The 19,398-nt window shown below is 43.0% G+C and overlaps 1 protein-coding gene across 1 annotated transcript in view; it reads right to left on the reverse strand.

Annotated features, from left to right (window-relative positions):
• sorcs3a (sortilin related VPS10 domain containing receptor 3a) overlaps positions 1-19,398 on the reverse strand; it is a 146,878-nt gene that overhangs the window by 9,448 nt on the left and 118,032 nt on the right. The window contains exons 10-22 of the mRNA XM_030778929.1: positions 17,073-17,219; positions 15,650-15,752; positions 14,235-14,311; positions 13,788-13,879; positions 11,912-12,019; positions 11,406-11,523; positions 10,916-11,049; positions 9,284-9,397; positions 7,783-7,954; positions 3,184-3,370; positions 1,401-1,534; positions 918-1,041; positions 157-269 (exon numbers count right to left, since the gene is read on the reverse strand). Of these exons, the coding sequence (XP_030634789.1) occupies positions 157-269; positions 918-1,041; positions 1,401-1,534; positions 3,184-3,370; positions 7,783-7,954; positions 9,284-9,397; positions 10,916-11,049; positions 11,406-11,523; positions 11,912-12,019; positions 13,788-13,879; positions 14,235-14,311; positions 15,650-15,752; positions 17,073-17,219 (1,623 nt within the window). The remainder of the gene's footprint in view (positions 1-156; positions 270-917; positions 1,042-1,400; positions 1,535-3,183; positions 3,371-7,782; positions 7,955-9,283; positions 9,398-10,915; positions 11,050-11,405; positions 11,524-11,911; positions 12,020-13,787; positions 13,880-14,234; positions 14,312-15,649; positions 15,753-17,072; positions 17,220-19,398) is intronic.

A 19,398-nucleotide genomic window follows, 5' to 3' on the forward strand; every position in this document is an offset into this window, starting at 1 on the left:
AAAGAGTGGGAAAGAGAGAGAGAGAGTGGGAAAGAGAGAGAGAGAGTGAGAAAGAGTGGGAAAGAGAGAGAGAGAGAGAGAGAGAGTGTGAGAGTGAGAAAGAGAGAGAGGGAGAGAGAATGAGAGACAGAGAGAGAAAAAATAAATCAGACTCACTTGAAGCAGGGCCTTCTTAATTACTCTCCCCACGTCCTGCCTCCATTCAGGAATGTCAGGGTTGGCATCGTCCAGATTAGGGGAGAAAGATAAAAGAAGCGATTTGAAGTATTCTGTCAGAGAAAGCAAGAGAGAGAGAGAGAGAGAGAGAGAGGGAAAGAGAGGGAGAGAGAGGGAAAGAGAGAGAAGGCCATCCTTTAATTCAGAAGTTCAACACTTCGCCCAGATTCTTACCGAAGTCATTTGTTCCAGTCGAGTTGGCTTTGCTAAGCCTGAGCTGCCATTAAAGTTAGGTAAGGGAGGTTATCACTGATCATAGAGACGGTCACGACACGTTGGGAAAAAAAAAAAAAAAAGAAAAAAAAAAAAAAGACGTTAAGAGAGCTGCAGCAACAAAACAGCTTCACTCTCAGAAACAATCCCATCAAATTACCATAAGAGATGTCGCGAACACAAGCTGACAACATCCCCTTATCTCCCATAATGTTTAATGAGCTGGCATCCCCCTGGCTCCAAAGACAAGGACAATTCAAAACAACGTACAAAAAACAAAACAAAAAAAACATGCCTAGAAAATATACTGACAAATAAAAATGGTAGACCATGTAATGAAAGAAAAATATGAAGCTCGTGTAAAGGTTTATACTTTTTTATAAAGAGCGTAAAGTTGGACCCATGTGTAAAATAATGAGGTAACTACAAAGTAGTCCAAAAAGGTTTATTTATTTATTTGTTTGTTTTAAACAGCATTGTTCGTTTACCTTGAACTGCTATGTTTCTGGAGTCCTGTAGTATGGAGTTAGCAGAGTACACTTGGACGGTGACTGTCTGCATTCCCTCACTGGTGAAAACATGAGAGATGCTCCCTTCCAGGGTTATCACTGGCTGCAATTCAAACAATCAAAACACATCTTATGCTTTTTTTGTTATTCCAACCCCAAAGTTAAGAGTTAGGGTACGTTGAAGTAATGGGGGAAAAAAAAAACAACCAAAAAACAAAAAAAAACTTTTCTTTGAGTCAGCTTGCGGAAACGCTTCAGATTTCTTTGCAATTACAGTCATGTACTTCAAAATGCGAAAACAGGAGCAAAAGGTTCCTTCTTAAAGGAGAAAAATCCTTCACTGTGCAAAAGGAAGAGTGTGTGTGTGTGTGTGTGTGTGTGTGTGCTACTTCTAAATGTCCCTGAGGCCTTTTGGGGGGAGTAAAATTGGTTGAAAGTAGTTGCATTAAGCCTTCAGTGTACCTCTGTGCTGTTTCCCAGCCACCAGAAATAGGTAAGCGTTCTGAAGTGTATGGGCCGAACCACTGCCGTCAGGTTCACCTCCCTGTTCTTAATGACAACAAATGGAGCCAGGAGCTGAATGTGCTCCACAGGACCTGAAACACACACACACACACACACACACACGCACGCACGCACGCAAACACACACACACACACACACGCAAACACACACATACACACAAACACACACACACACGTGCACGCGCGCGCAAACACACACACACGCAAACACACACACACACACACACACCCAAACACACACACAGACAGACTTAAGTATACAGATAAAGTGATAAATACAAAGAATAACCTTGTGTACACAAACCACATTGAATGAATCATATTTTCTATAATCAGCAAGATATTATAGGCCTGCTGCCACCTTTTTGCAAAACTTTAGAAGAGCTGGAGTTGAATGGAAAAGGAAACAGAAGTGAGCAAGTGCCTAGACCTTTACAGGTGCATTTCAATTAGTGCTGGCAGTGCCGTTACTAAACCTGTGCACAGTTTGTGAATGTGTGTGTGTGATGTGTGTGTGGTGTGTGAGCACGTGTGAATTTGTCTAGATGAGCTTGTTGTGCGTGTGTGTGCGCACATGTAAATGTTAATGTCTATGATCGCACACACACACTGTGAACTGTGAGTAGTGAATTTGTCCTCTGCATTTAACCCATCCACAACACCAGTAGTGAACCTACACCAGACGCAGGAGCAGTGGGCAGCATTCCTTGCGCTCAGGGGGGGGATTGGGGTTAGGTGCCTTGCCCAAGGGCACACAGCCGTGGAAGTTGGTCCTGGGAATCGAACTGGTAACCCTTCGGTCACGAGTCTGGTTCTCTAAGCTCTTGACCGCGGCTGCCCATAAAAGCCACAGCTGCTCCCCGCCGGGAAATCGAACCTCGGTCTCCCGCGTGACAGGCGGGGATACTCACCGCTATACTAACGAGGACATGTTTGTTTGTGTGTGTGCGTGTGTGTGTGTGCGTGTGTGTGTGCGTGTGCGTGTGGGTGTGTGTGTGTGCGTGTGTGTGTGTGCGTGCGTGCGTGTGTGCGTGTGTGTGCGTGTGCGCGTGTGTGTGTGTGTGCGTGCGTGTGTGTGTGTGTGTGTGTGTGTGTGTAAGTGCATGTGCGTGCAGTCACATGTGTTGATGCTGAAGCTGTGGGAGATCCAGATGCATTCTGCTACTCTTGCTCTTAAATAAATTCAAATGAGCCCCACAAGAGAACAGGGTATGAACCATCCTTCCAATCAATATCAAATAGTACTTGACTGGAAAGTATATGTCTTAGCCACGAGGGTGTGCATCTATGGATGCGGTGCCCTGAGGAAGTGCTGCAGATGAGTAGGAATCATTGGAGCAGAAAGACAGTTTACGCTTAGAAATTGCAGAGACAAATTGGAAAATTAGTTTCACTCCTGTTTGATTATTCCAAGAGTGCCACTCTCTTACAAGGGGCAGATAATAGATTTTATGTTTTACTCAGGCAGCATTGCATTTTCACTCATAACTGGGATTTTCTGTGTGTGTGTGTGTGTGTGTGTGTGTGTGTGTGTCCCTCATCATCTGTTGCGTGCACACAAACACATACACACACACACAATCCGTCTCTCTCTGTGTGTCTCTCTCGCTCACACACACACATATACACACACATGCACACGCACACAAACAATCCTCTTCAATATGTTGCTGATTGCGGGATCACAGCATTGATCAGAAACACCACACAGAAGAACATACATGTGACGTGAAGGTAGAGAGAGGTGGAGTCGTATCCCATGCTGTTCTCAGCCAGAGCGGTGACCCGGAAAATCCCCGCCGTGCGGTACACGTGCCTGATGCCTTCCTCCGTCCAGCTCAGGTTAGAGTAGGACACAGCCGTGCCGTCCCCAAAGTCCAGCTGCACGTTGGTTCTCATAGAATCACCCTTAGAGACACAGCAAGAATCCCCCTTCATTCAGAACGGCCAGAAATCCAGTCAAAACATTTAGACAGCTGCACGGATTTGGTCAAACTATGTATCTTAAGCGACCGAATTCTAGAAGATATTCTGACTGGATATGATAACCTCAGACATGTGCCTCTGACAGCGTTTCGTTTCATCTGTGAGGAGTGCTTTGTGCCACGCACACTGATTCGGAGCGGACTGATGCGTTTTCGCTCTGCATTTAGATCAGGCAGCTGGCTGAACTCTGTCCAAAAGCTTTTCCGTGCATATAGCTCAGTGGAAGGTACTGTTAATGAACTGTGTTAGAAATGCTACACAATGTGTTTGCTTTTGTGTTCAGTCAAACAGCTGTAGTTGTCTCTTTCTCTCTCTCTCTCTCTCTCTCTCTCTCTCTCTCTCTCTCCGTATCTTGCTATTTCCCTCTCTCTCTCTGTCTCTCTATCTGTTTCACTCTCTCTCTCTATTCCTCTCTCTCTATCTCTCTGTTTGTCTCACTCTCTCTATCTCTCTCTCTGGCTCCTTTTGTCTGTCTGTCTGTCTGTCTGTCTTTCTCTCTCTGTCAATGTTATGAGGTAATACAGCTATCGCATAGGCTGGAAACCCAACCCAGCGGCCTGCGGGTGTGTAATTAAAAGGTGTTTAATGTGAACAGTTACACGTGCGCAAACCTGAGCCAACATGTACTCACTCATACACCTCACATACGCATACAAATAAACTCACACACACACACGCACACACACACACACACACACAGACACAGACGCACACACACACACACACACACACACACATAAACACCCTCACAGTGACAAGATAAAACACAAACACATGCGCCCACGCACACCAGAGTGTGGTTTATTTGTGAGTGCCTAGAGTGCGCGCCTCAGAGATCCGACTTTCCAATTCTCCTTCCTATTTACACACACGCCCACGCGTTCCTGTGGGTGTTACATCTGCCGTCGCCTGCGCTGAGCCGAAAGCTGGGGAGCGTCGCTAACTCCAGCTGCCAATGCTTCCAAATCCGCCGCTGATCCCAAACTGGGAGACCCTCTCAATCCCAGTTCTCCCAGCAGCGCATTGTCACACTCCGCCACTGGGAGATTCATTTGTAACAGCGCATTAGCACGGCAGGGGGGGGGTGTTCATAATGAATAATATCCGATATGATATTTATTCATGGCTCCGCGTTTGGTTTTCAGGCACCGTCGAGTGTGAAAGCAGCCGAAAGGGGTTTTTGGTGGGTGGCATCCGAGACGGTACATGCCACTTTGCCCCGGAAAATGATGAAGACTTGAATAACTCGGAGAGGAAAGGAGAAAAGACAAAAGGCAAACAGTTTGTGTATTGTGCGGCTCAGAAACGGGCTAATCCTTATCATAATAATGTAAAGCTATTAGCCCGCCGGAGCAAAGGGACACGGGACATTGTTTGTTTTTTGTTTTTCTGGGGTTTTTTTGGGGGGGGGTTTTTGAGCTTCTCGAGCCAAAGTTTAGGGAGGTTTCATTTGCATAAGATGGATAAGAGCGAGAAGGTTGGACCTCGGATTGGCCAGGCTGGATGATTAAAAGTTTGTGTGCGTGCGTGTCTGTGTGCATGTGTGTGTGTGTGTGTGTGTGTGCACGCGCGTGCGTGTGTGCAAGTGCGTGTGTGTGTGTGTTTGTGTGCATGTTTGTGGGCCTGTGTATATGCATGCATGTATCTGTGTGCCAATGTGTGTGTGTGTGTGTCTGTGTATGTGCCAGCATGTGAATTGTGCCAGCTTGCGGGTGCATGTGTTTGTGTGTGTGTACGAGCTGTGTGCCTGCTTGTGTGTGTATGTGTTTGTGTGTGTGCGTGTGTGTGTGTGTGTGTGTGCACGCATCTGTGTGCCTGCATGTGTGTGTGTGTGTGTGTGTGTGTGTGTGTGTGCACGCGTCTGCGTGTGTGTGCGCGTCTGCCATCCATCTCTAGCCAGTAAGCCTGGGCGAGTGTCAAGGTATGGTTGGCCAACAGAGCTAAAGGGCTCCACACAAACCCGGTCACAGTCTACAACCTTTCACTAAGCAGAAATCAGTTCCAGGTGACTTCAATATTCTCTTAATAATGTCCATCTCACACCACATAAACTCAAAACACATTAATAACTGACTAACAACTGAGACCAACTCTCTATTCTTTAATATATAAACAAGTCAAGGACTGGCTGCAAGAACTCGTCACGCTAGTCTTGTTGTTCCTTTCCACTGTAATAACAATGTTATAACTATATCATAATATGACAATGATTAATACATGTCGTTGACAATTACTCATAATTACTATGTTATCCTTGAGGAATTATATGATGTCTGATATCGGATATGACATTTTTACACTTCACATTTCAAATGTAAATTAATATTTCATGTTGATAAGATAATACGATTAACATTCATGTATTTAGTTTATATTAATAGATAAAGTTTGCTCAGAAATAATTGAGTGTGATTAAACCCTGTCTAATTCACGCAGAAGAGATATGGACAGTCTCTGTGGTTACATACGCGGAGAGTCCGGCTTTGCTATTCTCATCTCTCTGTGGCTGATTTGGTATGTTCTTTAACACGTGCCTCTACACGTTAAATGTAACCAAAAGCTATTTCCTTGTCTGTTTATTGATATGCGTTTCAGCTTGTTTCATAAAGCTACGTAACCGCCGTCGAATTTCCTGTAAAATCTCATAACTGTAACTTTGGCAATTCTCTCCCTTATTAAAAACCGTTGCGTTTTTTTTTTTTTTTTTCATACCTAGCGTATGTAGCACCTATCACACATTAAATATTTAAAGCCATTCGCAATGCTTGAGAAATGCCCCTATCCAGAGCTTCATGAATATAAATTAAAACTGAATTCAACTAGAGAAATTCCAGATGCATAACATCCCCGAACCCCCCCCCCCCCCCCCCATCCTCTCTGCCTCCCCTTACTGTCTCTCTCTCTCGCTCTCTATCTCTCTCAGAAGGTTCTGCTCTTAATGAACGGAGTAGTCCTCATTTTCTCATCTCATCTCTCCGTAATGTGACAATTCTGTCATGCGGCCCGACCCTCGAGATCGGCGCTCACCTGCGGCGGGGCGGCACGCCGGGCGCCCTCGCTCTCGCGCTCCGCCGCGACTACATCAATAGGAAAAAACCTATTCCCTCTGGCGGGGGGTTGTAACGTGTGCCGAGCCTCAACAACACCATCTGGGAGAGAAAGCGCGTCGTCTCGGCGGCGGCCGACCTGTTCCCAGCTGCCCCTCCTGCATCTCCGTACGAAAACACGGGGGCCGCGACGGGGAGCGTGTTCTAGAAGGTTCTGTCTTTCTGAGCTGGACTGTGTCATTTCGTTCGGTGTAACCTTCTTTTTTTTTTTTTTTTAACGTTGTAAAGGTGAGAACGTAGGGGTAAGATGTTATGGGTTAGGGGTACTTTTCCAGGTGTCCCTGTTCTGCGTTGAATAATTTAATCTGCATTTGATAGGATCTGTGTTTTCAGTGTTTGCACAAGTGAACAACCAATTTGCGTGGATCCCCCTGATATTAATATTTAATCTCCAGGGAGAAGATCACTCTTCCTGTCAACCTGAAACATTATAAATATCGAGGCCAATACAGGAGAGGTGTTTTTCAACTATAAACACCTGTCTCATTCTAATAAATGTGTTTCTTTAGTGTTTGCGATATTACTCTTTAAGCATATTCTCTCTCATTCAAATGATTTCTTCACTTTATTGGACTCTCAGACTATGAACTGCGCCCCTGCACATTTCATACCTTTCACGGGTCTTGAGAGCCTGTAGTCGGTTGCTTCACAGAAAACAAATCGGCACTGAAATGTTTGTGTTCGTGTGATAAATATTTCAGGTCAATCATCGTGATTATTGTGAGGATAGATTCATTTTCATTTAGAAAGGTTGAGTCCTTGGGCATGAGTCTATGGTTCTGGAGGTTTCTTAGATGTACGCGTTATCACACAGCAACACAACCACACATACAAACACTGTCACACATACACAACAAACACACACACATAAACTCTCTGTCTGTCTGTCTGTCTCTCTCTTTTAAACACACAGACACACACACACACACACAGACACACACACGCACACTATATACATATACACACTGTCTGTTCTCTCACACACACCCTGTCTCTCTCAAACACACACACACACAGACACACACACACACACACACACACTATATACATATACACACTGTCTGTTCTCTCACACACACCCTGTCTCTCTCAAACACACACACACACACACACACACACTATATTCATATACACACTGTCTATTCTCTCACTCACACCCTGCTTCTCTCGAACACTCACACACACACACACACACACACACACACAGTTAACCACATCATATCTCACCTCCTCCAGCTGGATGAGGAAGGTGACGTTGCTGCCTAGCATAGCAGTGAGCTTCTCGTCGCGGGTGGTCAGGTGAAGGCCGCGGGGTGCGCGGTTTGGACACTGCAGTTTCCGAGGTGTGTACATCTCTTTAACGCCTTTAGTGCAGTTATTCGCCGCCACTTTACGGTACCTGATCCAACGCCAGACCCAAAAAAAAGGGAACGGGAATGTAAGACATTTGAACTCTGGGTACGATATCCTTTTTCCGTTATTGTCACCATCGTCACAGGGTTTTAACCTTCAGATGCTACGGTCAGAACTCTTACCAAAAAAAACTTTAAGTCACACATAAAGCATTCCGCAGTCCCGTCGTCAGGGTAACGGCTCTGAAAGAAGGAGCTGTTCTAGAACCTTCGGCTTGTTTTTGATTAAATACATGTTGAGTTTAAAGCTTTCCACAGACTAAACGCTGTGTTAAAAGCCCCTCACAGGCAACATGTTGCGTTAAGAGTTTTCTGAATATTGTGTCAAGGTTCTTTTTTTGTTGTTGTTGTTTTGGGGTTTTTTTTGTTTTTGTTTTTTTTTTTAATCAGGCTAAATGTTGTAGGAAGACTTCCATAGGCTAAACGTTAAGAGTCTTCCATGAATTCAGCTATGCGAAACCGCATTTTGGATTCGTATGCCTGAGACAGATAATGAAAACAAAACAAAACTAAACAAAACAAAAAAAGTGTCTTATAGGGGTTCAGCTGATGAATTGTTTATTTGTTCCAGGAATATGTCGTCTGTCTTCATGACAGTCAATAGGTTCCCTTACTCAGCAAACACAACTCACTGTATGGATAATATATCTAACACTCCTACAGAGAAGAAATGAGAGAAAGAATGACTTGAGTGGCTGAGATGCATTAACTGACGTGTTACAAAAATATTTACCTGAATAATGACCAGAGTCCTAAAAATGACTTATTTGTTGTCCATGCGCTACTTAGTACTCACAGACACTCCATTTGTGTCCCAGTCACGTCAAATCGCTAAAATATCACATAATCAAATGACTGCACGGATTTGTAGATAGTTGATGTGCTTGTTTATGTACTTATACGTAACCGTCATCATTCTTAATTAAAAGTCCAGTCCGTAAGGATTCCCATAAATCAGACTCCCTTCAGTCACACAAAATCACTACAATCATTTATTTAAAAAAAAAAAAAAAAAAAACAGGGGAAAAAACAACAACAACAAAAAACCCCCACAATGTTGACCCTCAGATAAGCCGAGGTCTACGGCTACATATCTTTACCGTTTATGTCTGAGAACACCGGCTTTAAGATGAATGGAGATCTATCAAGTGTGTGTAACAGACTGTCAGCGTCCATATCTCCAACCATGAAGGTGGCTGTGATTACATCTCCCCCTGCTCTGTCCCTTCACTTATGGGAACACAGTGGCAGCCGCGCCCCTGGGCGAAATGACGTATTGCACCTTTAACGTCTTGTCGACTGGAAGTTTCACTCACCCGGTGCTGTTGAAATAGTTCTGGCCGTGACTGCAGCTTCTGGAAACGGTGGAGGGGTTGAACCAGAACGCGGGCGAACAGTGTCCGTCTCCGCGCCGCTCGTAACCGTAATCGCTAAGTCGTACACAAAGAACAGTCAATCTGTTAGTGTTCAATCCATCTATCTATCTATCTATCTGTTTATCTGTCTGTCTATCTAGTCATGCTTGAGCTATTCATTTGACCAGTCAGCAGTTATTTCTTTCATTCGCAAGGCAAAGAGTAGGTGGTCTGTAAACAAACAGTGAAAAAAAAAAACAGTGGTCTGTGTTTTGGTCTTTCATCAACACTGCACATTTTGACATTAATCTGACAGAACTGACCAAAAAAAAAACCATGATTTTTTTTTTGTTTTTTGTTTTTTTTTTAACCTGAAGAGTTGCAGGACCAGCACATTCACATTGTTACCAAGCAATCAGATTCGGTCACCTAAGGCCACAAACCTGGCTAAGCAAATGCCCATTCAAATACCGCCTGTGACTTTGATTTATCAATTAACCACTGAGCCATAACATGGCACAACAGATCAAGTGACCACTCTAGAACGAAAAGTGGCAACTGTTGGACTTGAGCGATTTGAGGTTCAATAAGGCTGAGTCTGCTCTAAAAACATGTATTTTTCTTTCTTTGGACTGAGGGAGCCTAACAGCTAACTCTTTAAATGCAAAACTACACCAATAACTATTTTTCCATATAAGAGCCATGGATACTGTCTTTTCCTTTGTAAAAAAAAGACTGTGGAATTACTCTATAACAGCTACACTTACCATTCAGTCAACATTCACTTTCAGCATCTGAAATCATGCACACAGCCTTAGCGAGCGATAGCTCACACAGTCAGAGCTACTGGAATGGGACAGGATGTCGTGTCACGTCCGCGGGTTTAATTACATCGCCTAATATTTCAGCGATTGTTTCTGTATCCACTTCAAAATGAATTAAAAGTTCTGTTTCTTTAATTGAAAAAGCTCAAACCTCCCGCCAAAAAAAATAAAAAAACGTGCTTTGTTTTCCAGACACATGTTCCTATCATGAAACTGCACACTGAGACAAGCGTTCACGAATGGTATCGATTCAAATAAGAATTAAAAACAAACTAATGGAAGAGCTAATGGATTGAAATTAAGCACACACTGTTTTGACCTTGCTGAGACTACATTAACATGAAAATGTGCATTTGCTTTTCATCAACCCTGCCATTTCAAGATAAAAAGCACAACTGGCCACAATTTGCATACAAATTAGGCTTGTTTTGCTGGTCTTTTTTTTTTTTTTTTTTTTTTTTCCAACAACATTGTCACACCAATCAAACACAAACTGCATGAAATGACAATTAAACCAAGCCATAAAAAAAAGAAAAAAACCCCTTTCTCTCAGAGGGAGAGACTTTGGGATTAGTATGGGAGTTTACCTGTGGCTCTAACTCCAGTTAACTAGATACATAATTTAACCGTTGGCTTTTACGAGATCGGTATCTGGACGCCTGGGCCAGTTTCAGCTCAAGCGTTTCACATCCACAGATGGACACAAAATTGCCAAAATAATTTGAAATTCTGACTCGGGTACCGTTGGGCGACGTCCATATTTTCTCACCATTCAAAGTCATGAGCTCTGCAAATGCACGGTTCCGCTGACAGAATCCCGGTGTAGTCCTTTCCCAGCATGCAGTGGTTGCCAGGACGACGCTTCATGTAGATCTGCTTCTGACCCATAACACAAGGCTCACCCTTGAGAAACAAAAAAGGAAGGAGAGAAAAAGAGTGTCTCACGGAAGGCGCTAGAAAAACCAAACCATTCTCGTTAATGCTTTTAAAAAAAGTACAGGACGATTTGAAGAGCTTCCCTGCGCACGGAAAGGGTGTAAAATTGATGGGTCGTCTTATGATGTGTTGTCTAGCGTCCTTTTTCTTTTGGTACGGTTTAGCACAAAATGGTTCTCGTAAACAAATTCCCTTAAGGAGCGGTAATAAAATCTTAATTTCCCAAATGTCAAAGTTGCGTCCGACACCACGGGCAATAACTTATAAGACGGCAAACTTTAAGGTGAAGATAATTCAGCCTCGCCCAGAATCCACTGCGGTACCTGGTTGTGTAGGTGCCACGTCTGGTAGTCGCCCTCGGTGCACAGCCTGGTGAAGATGGCCTTGTAATCAATTTTGACCAGCTGCCACTCCGAACGATGACTGAAGTGTCCGAAAAACCTGCCGAATCATCGACGGTGTCAAATGAGGAAATTCTCGCGTCGTCAACACACAGCAGAATAGTCAGTTAGGGATAAAGATGTGGGTGCAATCGAGCGGACAGTAAGACGAAAGAGAAGCAGAAAAGTAAGGCAGTCAATCGCCTAAGCATGTAACTTTGCAGAGCCGGTAAAACAAACTGAAAATGTTAACTTTATAATTAGGCATGCACTGTACAGACATTCATGGCCATAAGTTGTCCAGATATCTGGATCTCAGACAACCCCAGAGAACTCGGCGCTGTCTGCACAGCAGAAGTTAATAAGGAAGACCCGACGACCTACGTTTGATGGGACGCCCCCCCCCCCCACGCGAGCCTGAGCTCTACTACCCCCACTCCACCACTCACGTCAATATTTGGTTTTCCCATCCGTATTCGACCAAGACCCCGTCCACGAAAAGCGGGACCGCCGAGAAACTGTGCCGGGTCCACTGCCTACCCTCGTCAAAACTGATCCTACACGAGAAAATCCAGGAGAAAGGATAGAAATAAAAAAAAAACACGCTCAAGGTTACCGTCTTAATCAGGTTAAAGGCAAAACAAAGGACACTCAGGAACAGTTTGTACAGAGAAAAATGAGAAATCATAAGAGCTCTATTACAGACACTTTCATCAGAGTGGTTAAAATTCAGATGGCATGTAATTAGCTGATGTAGTTGGTAAGGATAAAACTGTCAGAATCTCACTATCAAAGCTCAAAAAAAAAAAGAAAAAAAAAGCTGGATTTCATAAGATCCATTTGAAATTAGGAGAAAAAAAAGAGGATTAAAAAAAAATCAAGAGGCAAAAATTAAATAAATTAAGAGACTGAGAAAAAGTAAGGGTCTTGATAAGTCTACAGTGAGATGAAATACAACCGAACTAAAAAAAAAAAAAAAAAAAACATTTTAACTTGTGATGAGTACGAAACAGGAAGAAGAAGAGAGGCAAGAGAAGCATTTGAAATAACGAACACTCCATTCACACACACACACACACACACACACACACGCAAAACCTTTTATTTTGATGGTCTGGTGATATCTACCGATTCTGACATACTCTCAGACTCACTTCAGAAGTGAGAACACAGAAAGACTTTGTATGACAAGGTTGAACCTACAAGAGGATTCCAGTAAAACACAAAAGTTCCCCTGTTACCTCTACGCCGCACTTCCCTTCATGTGACAAGTAAAAACACTGACATAAAAAAAAAGAAAAAAAATCAAAAAAGAACACAACAACAGCAACAAAAAAAAAAGTGTTGACATGCATCCATTTAAAGAATACCAGTCAAGAGACATTTGACGTTACACTCAGACGACTGCCCTCCCACGGATGTGCCTATGTTTTAACATCACGCTTGGCTTATTTCTGAAAAATAATAACTCCAAAAAGGCACACCTCGGCGATCCTGATTCTAATGTCCAAACGCTTCAAGCGATAAGAAAAGAATTTGTGCTCAGGAGGATTAAATCGCACTGAGCCAAAACTTGGGCCACCCAATTTGAGCAGGGAACCATTGTATTTGGTCATGGGTATAAGAGGGAACTTTAATGTGGAACACTTTTCTGGGAACTCTGCACCGACATGAAAAAGGAAATTCAAATTAACCTTTTATGTTTAACCTTAGTTTGTGTCTGTCAATGGGTTAGATTTGTTTGATTGAAATCACTGTCCGTATCCTCTGTTACATATCTGGATAAATCTGAAAGCAGCTTCGTAATAGTTGCAGTTGAATATTGCATGTTGCAAAAGCATGGAAATGTAAAATGTATCTTCATTTAAGTGTGAAAAATGTATTGGTTATACAAAAGGGGAGGTACATTGCAATGTAACAGATTCTGTTTGGAGAATGTTGTTCTGATGTAAAAAAAAAAAACAAAAAAAAAACAAAGTCACCATTACCAAGCTCAACCCATCTACTCAGAAATTCTGGAATCGGTTTCTATTTACATTCGTAAATTTGAATTTGATTTGAGCGGCCCACACCTCGTTGTACTCCAAAATTGGAACTTGAATGACAGGAAGTAGACTCGGTGCCATGAAAGTCAAACAAATTCTTTGCAATCAATCTGAGAGATCACCCGCTGTCAGAGGGCCAGGAACCTGACTGGAATCGTCACCGCAATTTTGAACTGAGGCTCACGACAGGAAAGCACTAAATGAAATATTTATTTCAACTGACTTGTATTGAGTGAAGAAAATATACTGACAATTACGTATTGATTTGTATGGTACGTACCATAGATGTCTGGTGGGAACTGTGGGTTGTTTGACAGCGACTAAAGCTCCGCCTTTATCCAAAAACCATACGTTATGCTCTTCTTCAAATATCTGCATCAAGTGAGAAACAGCCCGCTGTTCACTCTCTAACCAATTGCACGCTCTAAACACTCGAACATTCTAGAATGTACCGTGAAACCAACACAGGCTAACAACTAGTCGTATTACTGATGTGTTATTACAGCTTTATTACATATGTGTAATACGTGTATTAGAATTGCACTGATTGTAATGATTTAAATTTGTACACTGAAACTGGCATTGTGTACTAGCACCAAGTGACACAAACAAATATCCAAATACTGACATTTAAAGGGCATTCAGTGAATCAATAGGCTGTTGTCATTTATAGTGATGAGAGATATGATGAGCATAACACTGTGAGAAAAAACTATTCAAAACACACCTGTCTCCATGTATTGCCTGCATCAGAGGAGATGAACATCCCAACGTTATTGTAAGAGAGCTCAGACCCAATGTTTCCTAAGAATGAAGCAGAACAGAAAAGACAACGGCACCTTAAACAAAACTTGACTAATTCGGCTAAAAAAAATGATAATAATAATTATTCAAAGATGTCAGTTAGTGTAACTTTAAGGATTGGACTGAATTCTGTTACCTCAGATTGAATCACCTCATTTTGTAGCTTTGTCCTAACTTATTAGAGTTTAGATAACAGGGAACAACTAACACCAGCGAAATATTAATTCATCTTTCCAGCGTACGACCTATCCATGGAAAACTCACGTTACGTATTATCTGGTTTTAAACAGCAGTTCTCTTGAACTGTGTGAGACACTCAGAGAGTCCCAGTCAGCAGTGTTTGGCAGTGTTGTCCTTACGGGACAGCTTTTGTTCATCTATTTGTCATGTGTAGAAACCCTGGCACGGAGCAGTCATCTGGGCATGCGCGATAGGTCAGTGTCTCTTCACCAGGACGCTGTCAATCAAACCCATATGACACAGTTAGGCTAATGTGTTGTGTCATCTGGACTCCCTTCACCCTGACCAAGCTCTAGCTACACTAGGTTTCCCTTTACAGGGAATCATGGGAAAATAGCCCGGGCGTGCCACGCGTAATTCTGGCCTCTGGAGGCCAACGATGCTTAGATAACGGTGCTGATGCAGAGACAGGGTGAACTGGGGACAGCGTTACCGTAATTTCCTCCGTTGTATTAGTAAGTTATGGGCGCATTCTTCTCTAATGCTATTAAGGGGGATATTTGTGTTCCAGCGTTCGCCGACGTAAATGACAATGTTGTCTGCCCAGGTTTTGTTTTGTTTTTTTTTTCTATCCCGACCCAATTAGACTGTCATTTTAATAAAATCTGAATAACTGATGTGAACCTAGACGTAAATTGGGAAACGCTCATGTCCTTGATGAAATACAATTAGCGTAAGGCTGACATTAAAAACATAAGGCAATGCTGTATACTGTAGTAATTTAAATCATCAATAACACAGAGTGTATTCCTGCCTGTTCCGTCTCTGTATACCCTTTTCTTTTCTTTTCTTTTCTTTTCTTTTGGAATGTCATCCATTAGTGACTACCCATGATTAAAAAGCATGAAGCCAGTAGCTTGTCAACGGACAACGTATTCTGCTGTATATCACCATTCTGTTATGACTCAAGTTTTGTAAAACTGCTCTATTAATATATCTCCGTGTCATATGACATTTTTCTGATGGGAAAAAAAAAAAAAATAAAAACATGTTTGTATTTGTCACACGGAAAGACATTTTCTTTTTTTTTTTTTTTTCTCATCTTATCATCTTATTATCCGTTCCACCCCCCCCCCCCCCCCCCCCCCCCCCCCGTACCTGTGGCGACAATGATTCCGGGGGCCGTGGTTTTGGTGGAAATGCTCCCGGACAGGTAAGGGTTCTCTGACATTTGTAGTTGGAGGTGCAGCGAACAGAAAGGCTGAGCAAGGAAAAAAAAAAAAATGACACATAGTCCATTAGCTCCTACAAAGCTATTATGTAGCTGTCAATCAAAGCCGAAGCCATGTGACACGCGACGCGCGCTTTAATGGGTCGAGAACAATGTACAGGAGAGGTCGTTCTCGGTTACGCACTCCGCCGCCGTGCGTCGTTCTCAGACAGCAGAGATCGTTGCAAAAAAAAAAAACAAAAAACGATAAAGTGTCAACTCCGACGCGCTTCAACATAATTCCATCTTCAGTAAAAAAAACCAACAAAACAAATCAGTTGTTTTAAAAGAAGATCAAGTACGCTGTATTTAAGATCATTATTTGCGCATAAAGTTATGATGACGGTTTAGAATGCTCTTTGAAAAAAAAAGAAGGTGAGGAGGAAGAAGAGGAAGAAGAAGAAGAAGAAGAAGAAGAAGAAGAAAGAAGCTGTCACTGAAGTCTCTAATTGTCTTTTGTTGGGGGGGGGTGTCTGTGTGTGTGTGTGTGTGTGTGTGTGTGTGTGTGTGCGTGTGTGTGTGTGTGTGTGTTTTGTTTTGGGCTTTTTTTTTTTTTTAAAGACATTAACTCAATGAGAGGATTTGATATGAAAGAAGGAGTGTATAGTCTCTGGAGTCCGCCAATACAACAAAAGACAATTATATGTGCTCAGCAAGCGAAGCTAACTGTCCGCTTTCATCTTTTCCTCTGATAGCTTGACATTGTTGTGAGAACACCAAGGACAACAGGATTTAATGCCGTAATCAAAAGGAATACAGGCTTGTAATTAAAATGTCAGACAAGAGCGCTCTATCAAATTCAACTTATACTGGAACCTCTTGTCTTGGCACGCCAAAGAAGGACTTCGTCAGAAATCCCCAACTTGTCTGTAGGGTTTCCTCTGTAATTGTCATTTTTCCTCCCTCCTCATAACACCTTTTTCTTTCTTTCTTTTTCTTATTTTTCCCCCCCCCAAATGTTAGAGATAATGAGATACTCTTTTCTGGTATCATCTCATATTCTCTCTGATTACGTAAAAAGAGGGAAAGCTAGTCTTTTATCGGCTGTCTCCGAGAGAGCACTACCTTTCTGACTGACTAATTGTGAACATCCCAGTTTGATTCCTTTATAAAGTAAAGCCAAGTGAGCGCGAAGAAAACTTTCCGGAAAAAAAAAAAAACGATTCCTGCTTTAAGGGAGAGGCACAGCTAATTAATTACTTCCTTTTAGTCACACTTTCGTCATTGGAAATATAATACTTTTAAGAACTTTTTCTTTCTTTCTTTCCTTCCTTCTTTCTCTCTTACGTACTTACTTACTCACTCACTTACCAGGACACAGTGAATTTCGTTGCCTGCGAGGTCAGAGGCGGGGGCCTGTAGTAATCTCCAGTCTCGTCCTTTGTTGTACGTAATGTAAGTCTTCACCTGGTTCTCGATCTTCTTGTTAGCAATGTGCATCCCCTTTATCCCCGCTACCTGGGGAAAAGGGGAGAAGTTTCTAAACAAAATGCTCTACGCAGCCGCAGGCCTCAACAGTCGCGCTGTATAACCCGTCACTGTCGCTGTGACATTCATATAGTTACACTCTCATGTTTATACTGTTTACACACAGTCACAGGGACCAGGGCCAGTGGTGTGTTTTCCACTTTGCGGTCGGAAGAGCATCTGTTTTTTTTTTCTTCTTTGTTTGTTTGTTTTTGTTATTGTTGGCTCCGATCAAAAAAAAGAACAATAAGACGAGGGCTCCACCGTGTAAACGAATCGAAGGGAGATTCTTTTGTCGCCCGCTTGCTATGCCACTGTTTACTACATCGCTACATCTCCCTATTCTTAACTCTGGAGAACAAGACCACACAGACACACACACACACGCACATTCACACACACAGGCATCCCCCGCGTCGGCAAGTGAACATCAAAGCCTTCAGGCCCTTCAAAAACTGTTCCTTTAATCACCGTTCTTAAACGTGCCCAAATTTACGTTCCACCTGTACTTTGGTGATGAACCAGAAACGGGAGCATGAGGTGATCAGGGAGCATGCTCCAGCTCCCCGTTAGACGGATCCTGCCGTCCGGGGGTGTCCGTATCGAGCGGTAACGTGCAGAGAGAGAGAGAGAGAGAGAGAGAGAGAGAGAGGGAAAGAGAGAGAGAGAGAGAGAGAGCTGGTTGACCTGTTTAAAATCCCACCATTGGAGAGAACAGGGAGTCCAAACCCTTGCTCTGCTTCGGGCCCTGCCGTGTTATAAGTGGCACTAATAGGCTGAGCATTTGACAGCATCTTCAGCGACACCGGGGATTGGATGGACACCGCTAATGAGACGCCCTCCTCCGCTGACCAGACGTGTCAATCAAAATGGTAATTATTTGTTACCCTTTCTCCAAACTCCCTCCATTCTGGTTCTCTTTAAAGGGCTGGATGGACGTGTCTCCCGATTGGTTACGGCAGGGGCGGGGGGTGGGGGGGGGGTGCCTATATCTGACATTCAGTGTGTATGAAAAACTGCTCTCTACTGTACCTTCAGTATTCAGGACTAGTATCTCCACACCAGCTAAAATTAGTGTGTCCTCACACTGAAATGACTAGATGACAAACCGGGTAAATAGGAACATAGTTCATTTTTCAGCAGTTTCTGTGCTCAACAGATGTTTAATGACTGTAGTCATTCGTCTGTCAGCCGAGTTCCGTTCTCCTTAAGCCGCAAAAAAAAAAAAAAAAAATACAGGAAAAAAAAGAAATCTGCAGTGAGCAACATAACTGTCAGATTTTAAACAGCAGCTCTAATGGGACATATGCCAAGACAAATCTTAAGCTCTCTAATCTTGGTAACAGCTAAAATAATCTCCAAGTTCTCAGTGAGGTTACACAAAAAGTGGGAGTTGTGGAAGACTTCATCCAGTTTTTTCTTTTTTTTAAAAGAAGACATTTGGTTTATTTTACAGCATAGACTAGCCTTAGCAAGGGAGGGGGGGGGGGGGATATTTATATTCACTACTACGACGACCCTTCTGACAAGTGCAATCATATATACGTACTTTAAATGCATGGGTAAGAAAGTATTAGAAAAGAAGCGTTCCCATAAATAGGCTCTTGGTCTCCATGGACTGTTTTTTTCAAATGCGTGTGTAATCTATTAGGGATATGAGAAGGCTGCTGATTCAGTTCTCCTGAGGTTGGTCCTAACTGGCAGCGGCTAGCCTGTCCCATCTGAACCGCTGCATTAACCAAATCATCTCATGCCTACTGTCTCTACTTTCAGCCTGTTTCTGGACAGAGAGGGAGAAAAGAGACAGAGAGAGAGAGAGAGACAGAGAGAGAGAGAGAGAGACAGAGAGAGAGAGAGAGAGAGAGAGAAAGAGAGAGAGAGAGAGAGAGAGAGAGAGGGCAGAGGGAGACGGAGAAAGAGAACATGAGAGAGAGAGAGAGAGAGAGAGACAGAGAGAAAGAGAGCATGAGAGAGAGGCAAAGAGAGAGAGAGAGAGAGGACAGAGAGAGAGACAGAGAGAAAGAGAGCATGAGAGAGAGGCAAAGAGAGAGAGAGAGAGAGGACAGAGAGAGAGACAGAGAGAAAGAGAGCATGAGAGAGAGGTAAAGAGAGAGAGAGAGAGAGGACGGAGAGAGAGACAGAGAGAAAGAGAGCATGAGAGAGAGGACGG

The sequence above is a fragment of the Chanos chanos genome, chromosome 7, assembly GCF_902362185.1.
Source record: "Chanos chanos chromosome 7, fChaCha1.1, whole genome shotgun sequence".
NCBI classification, from domain to species: domain Eukaryota; kingdom Metazoa; phylum Chordata; class Actinopteri; order Gonorynchiformes; family Chanidae; genus Chanos; species Chanos chanos.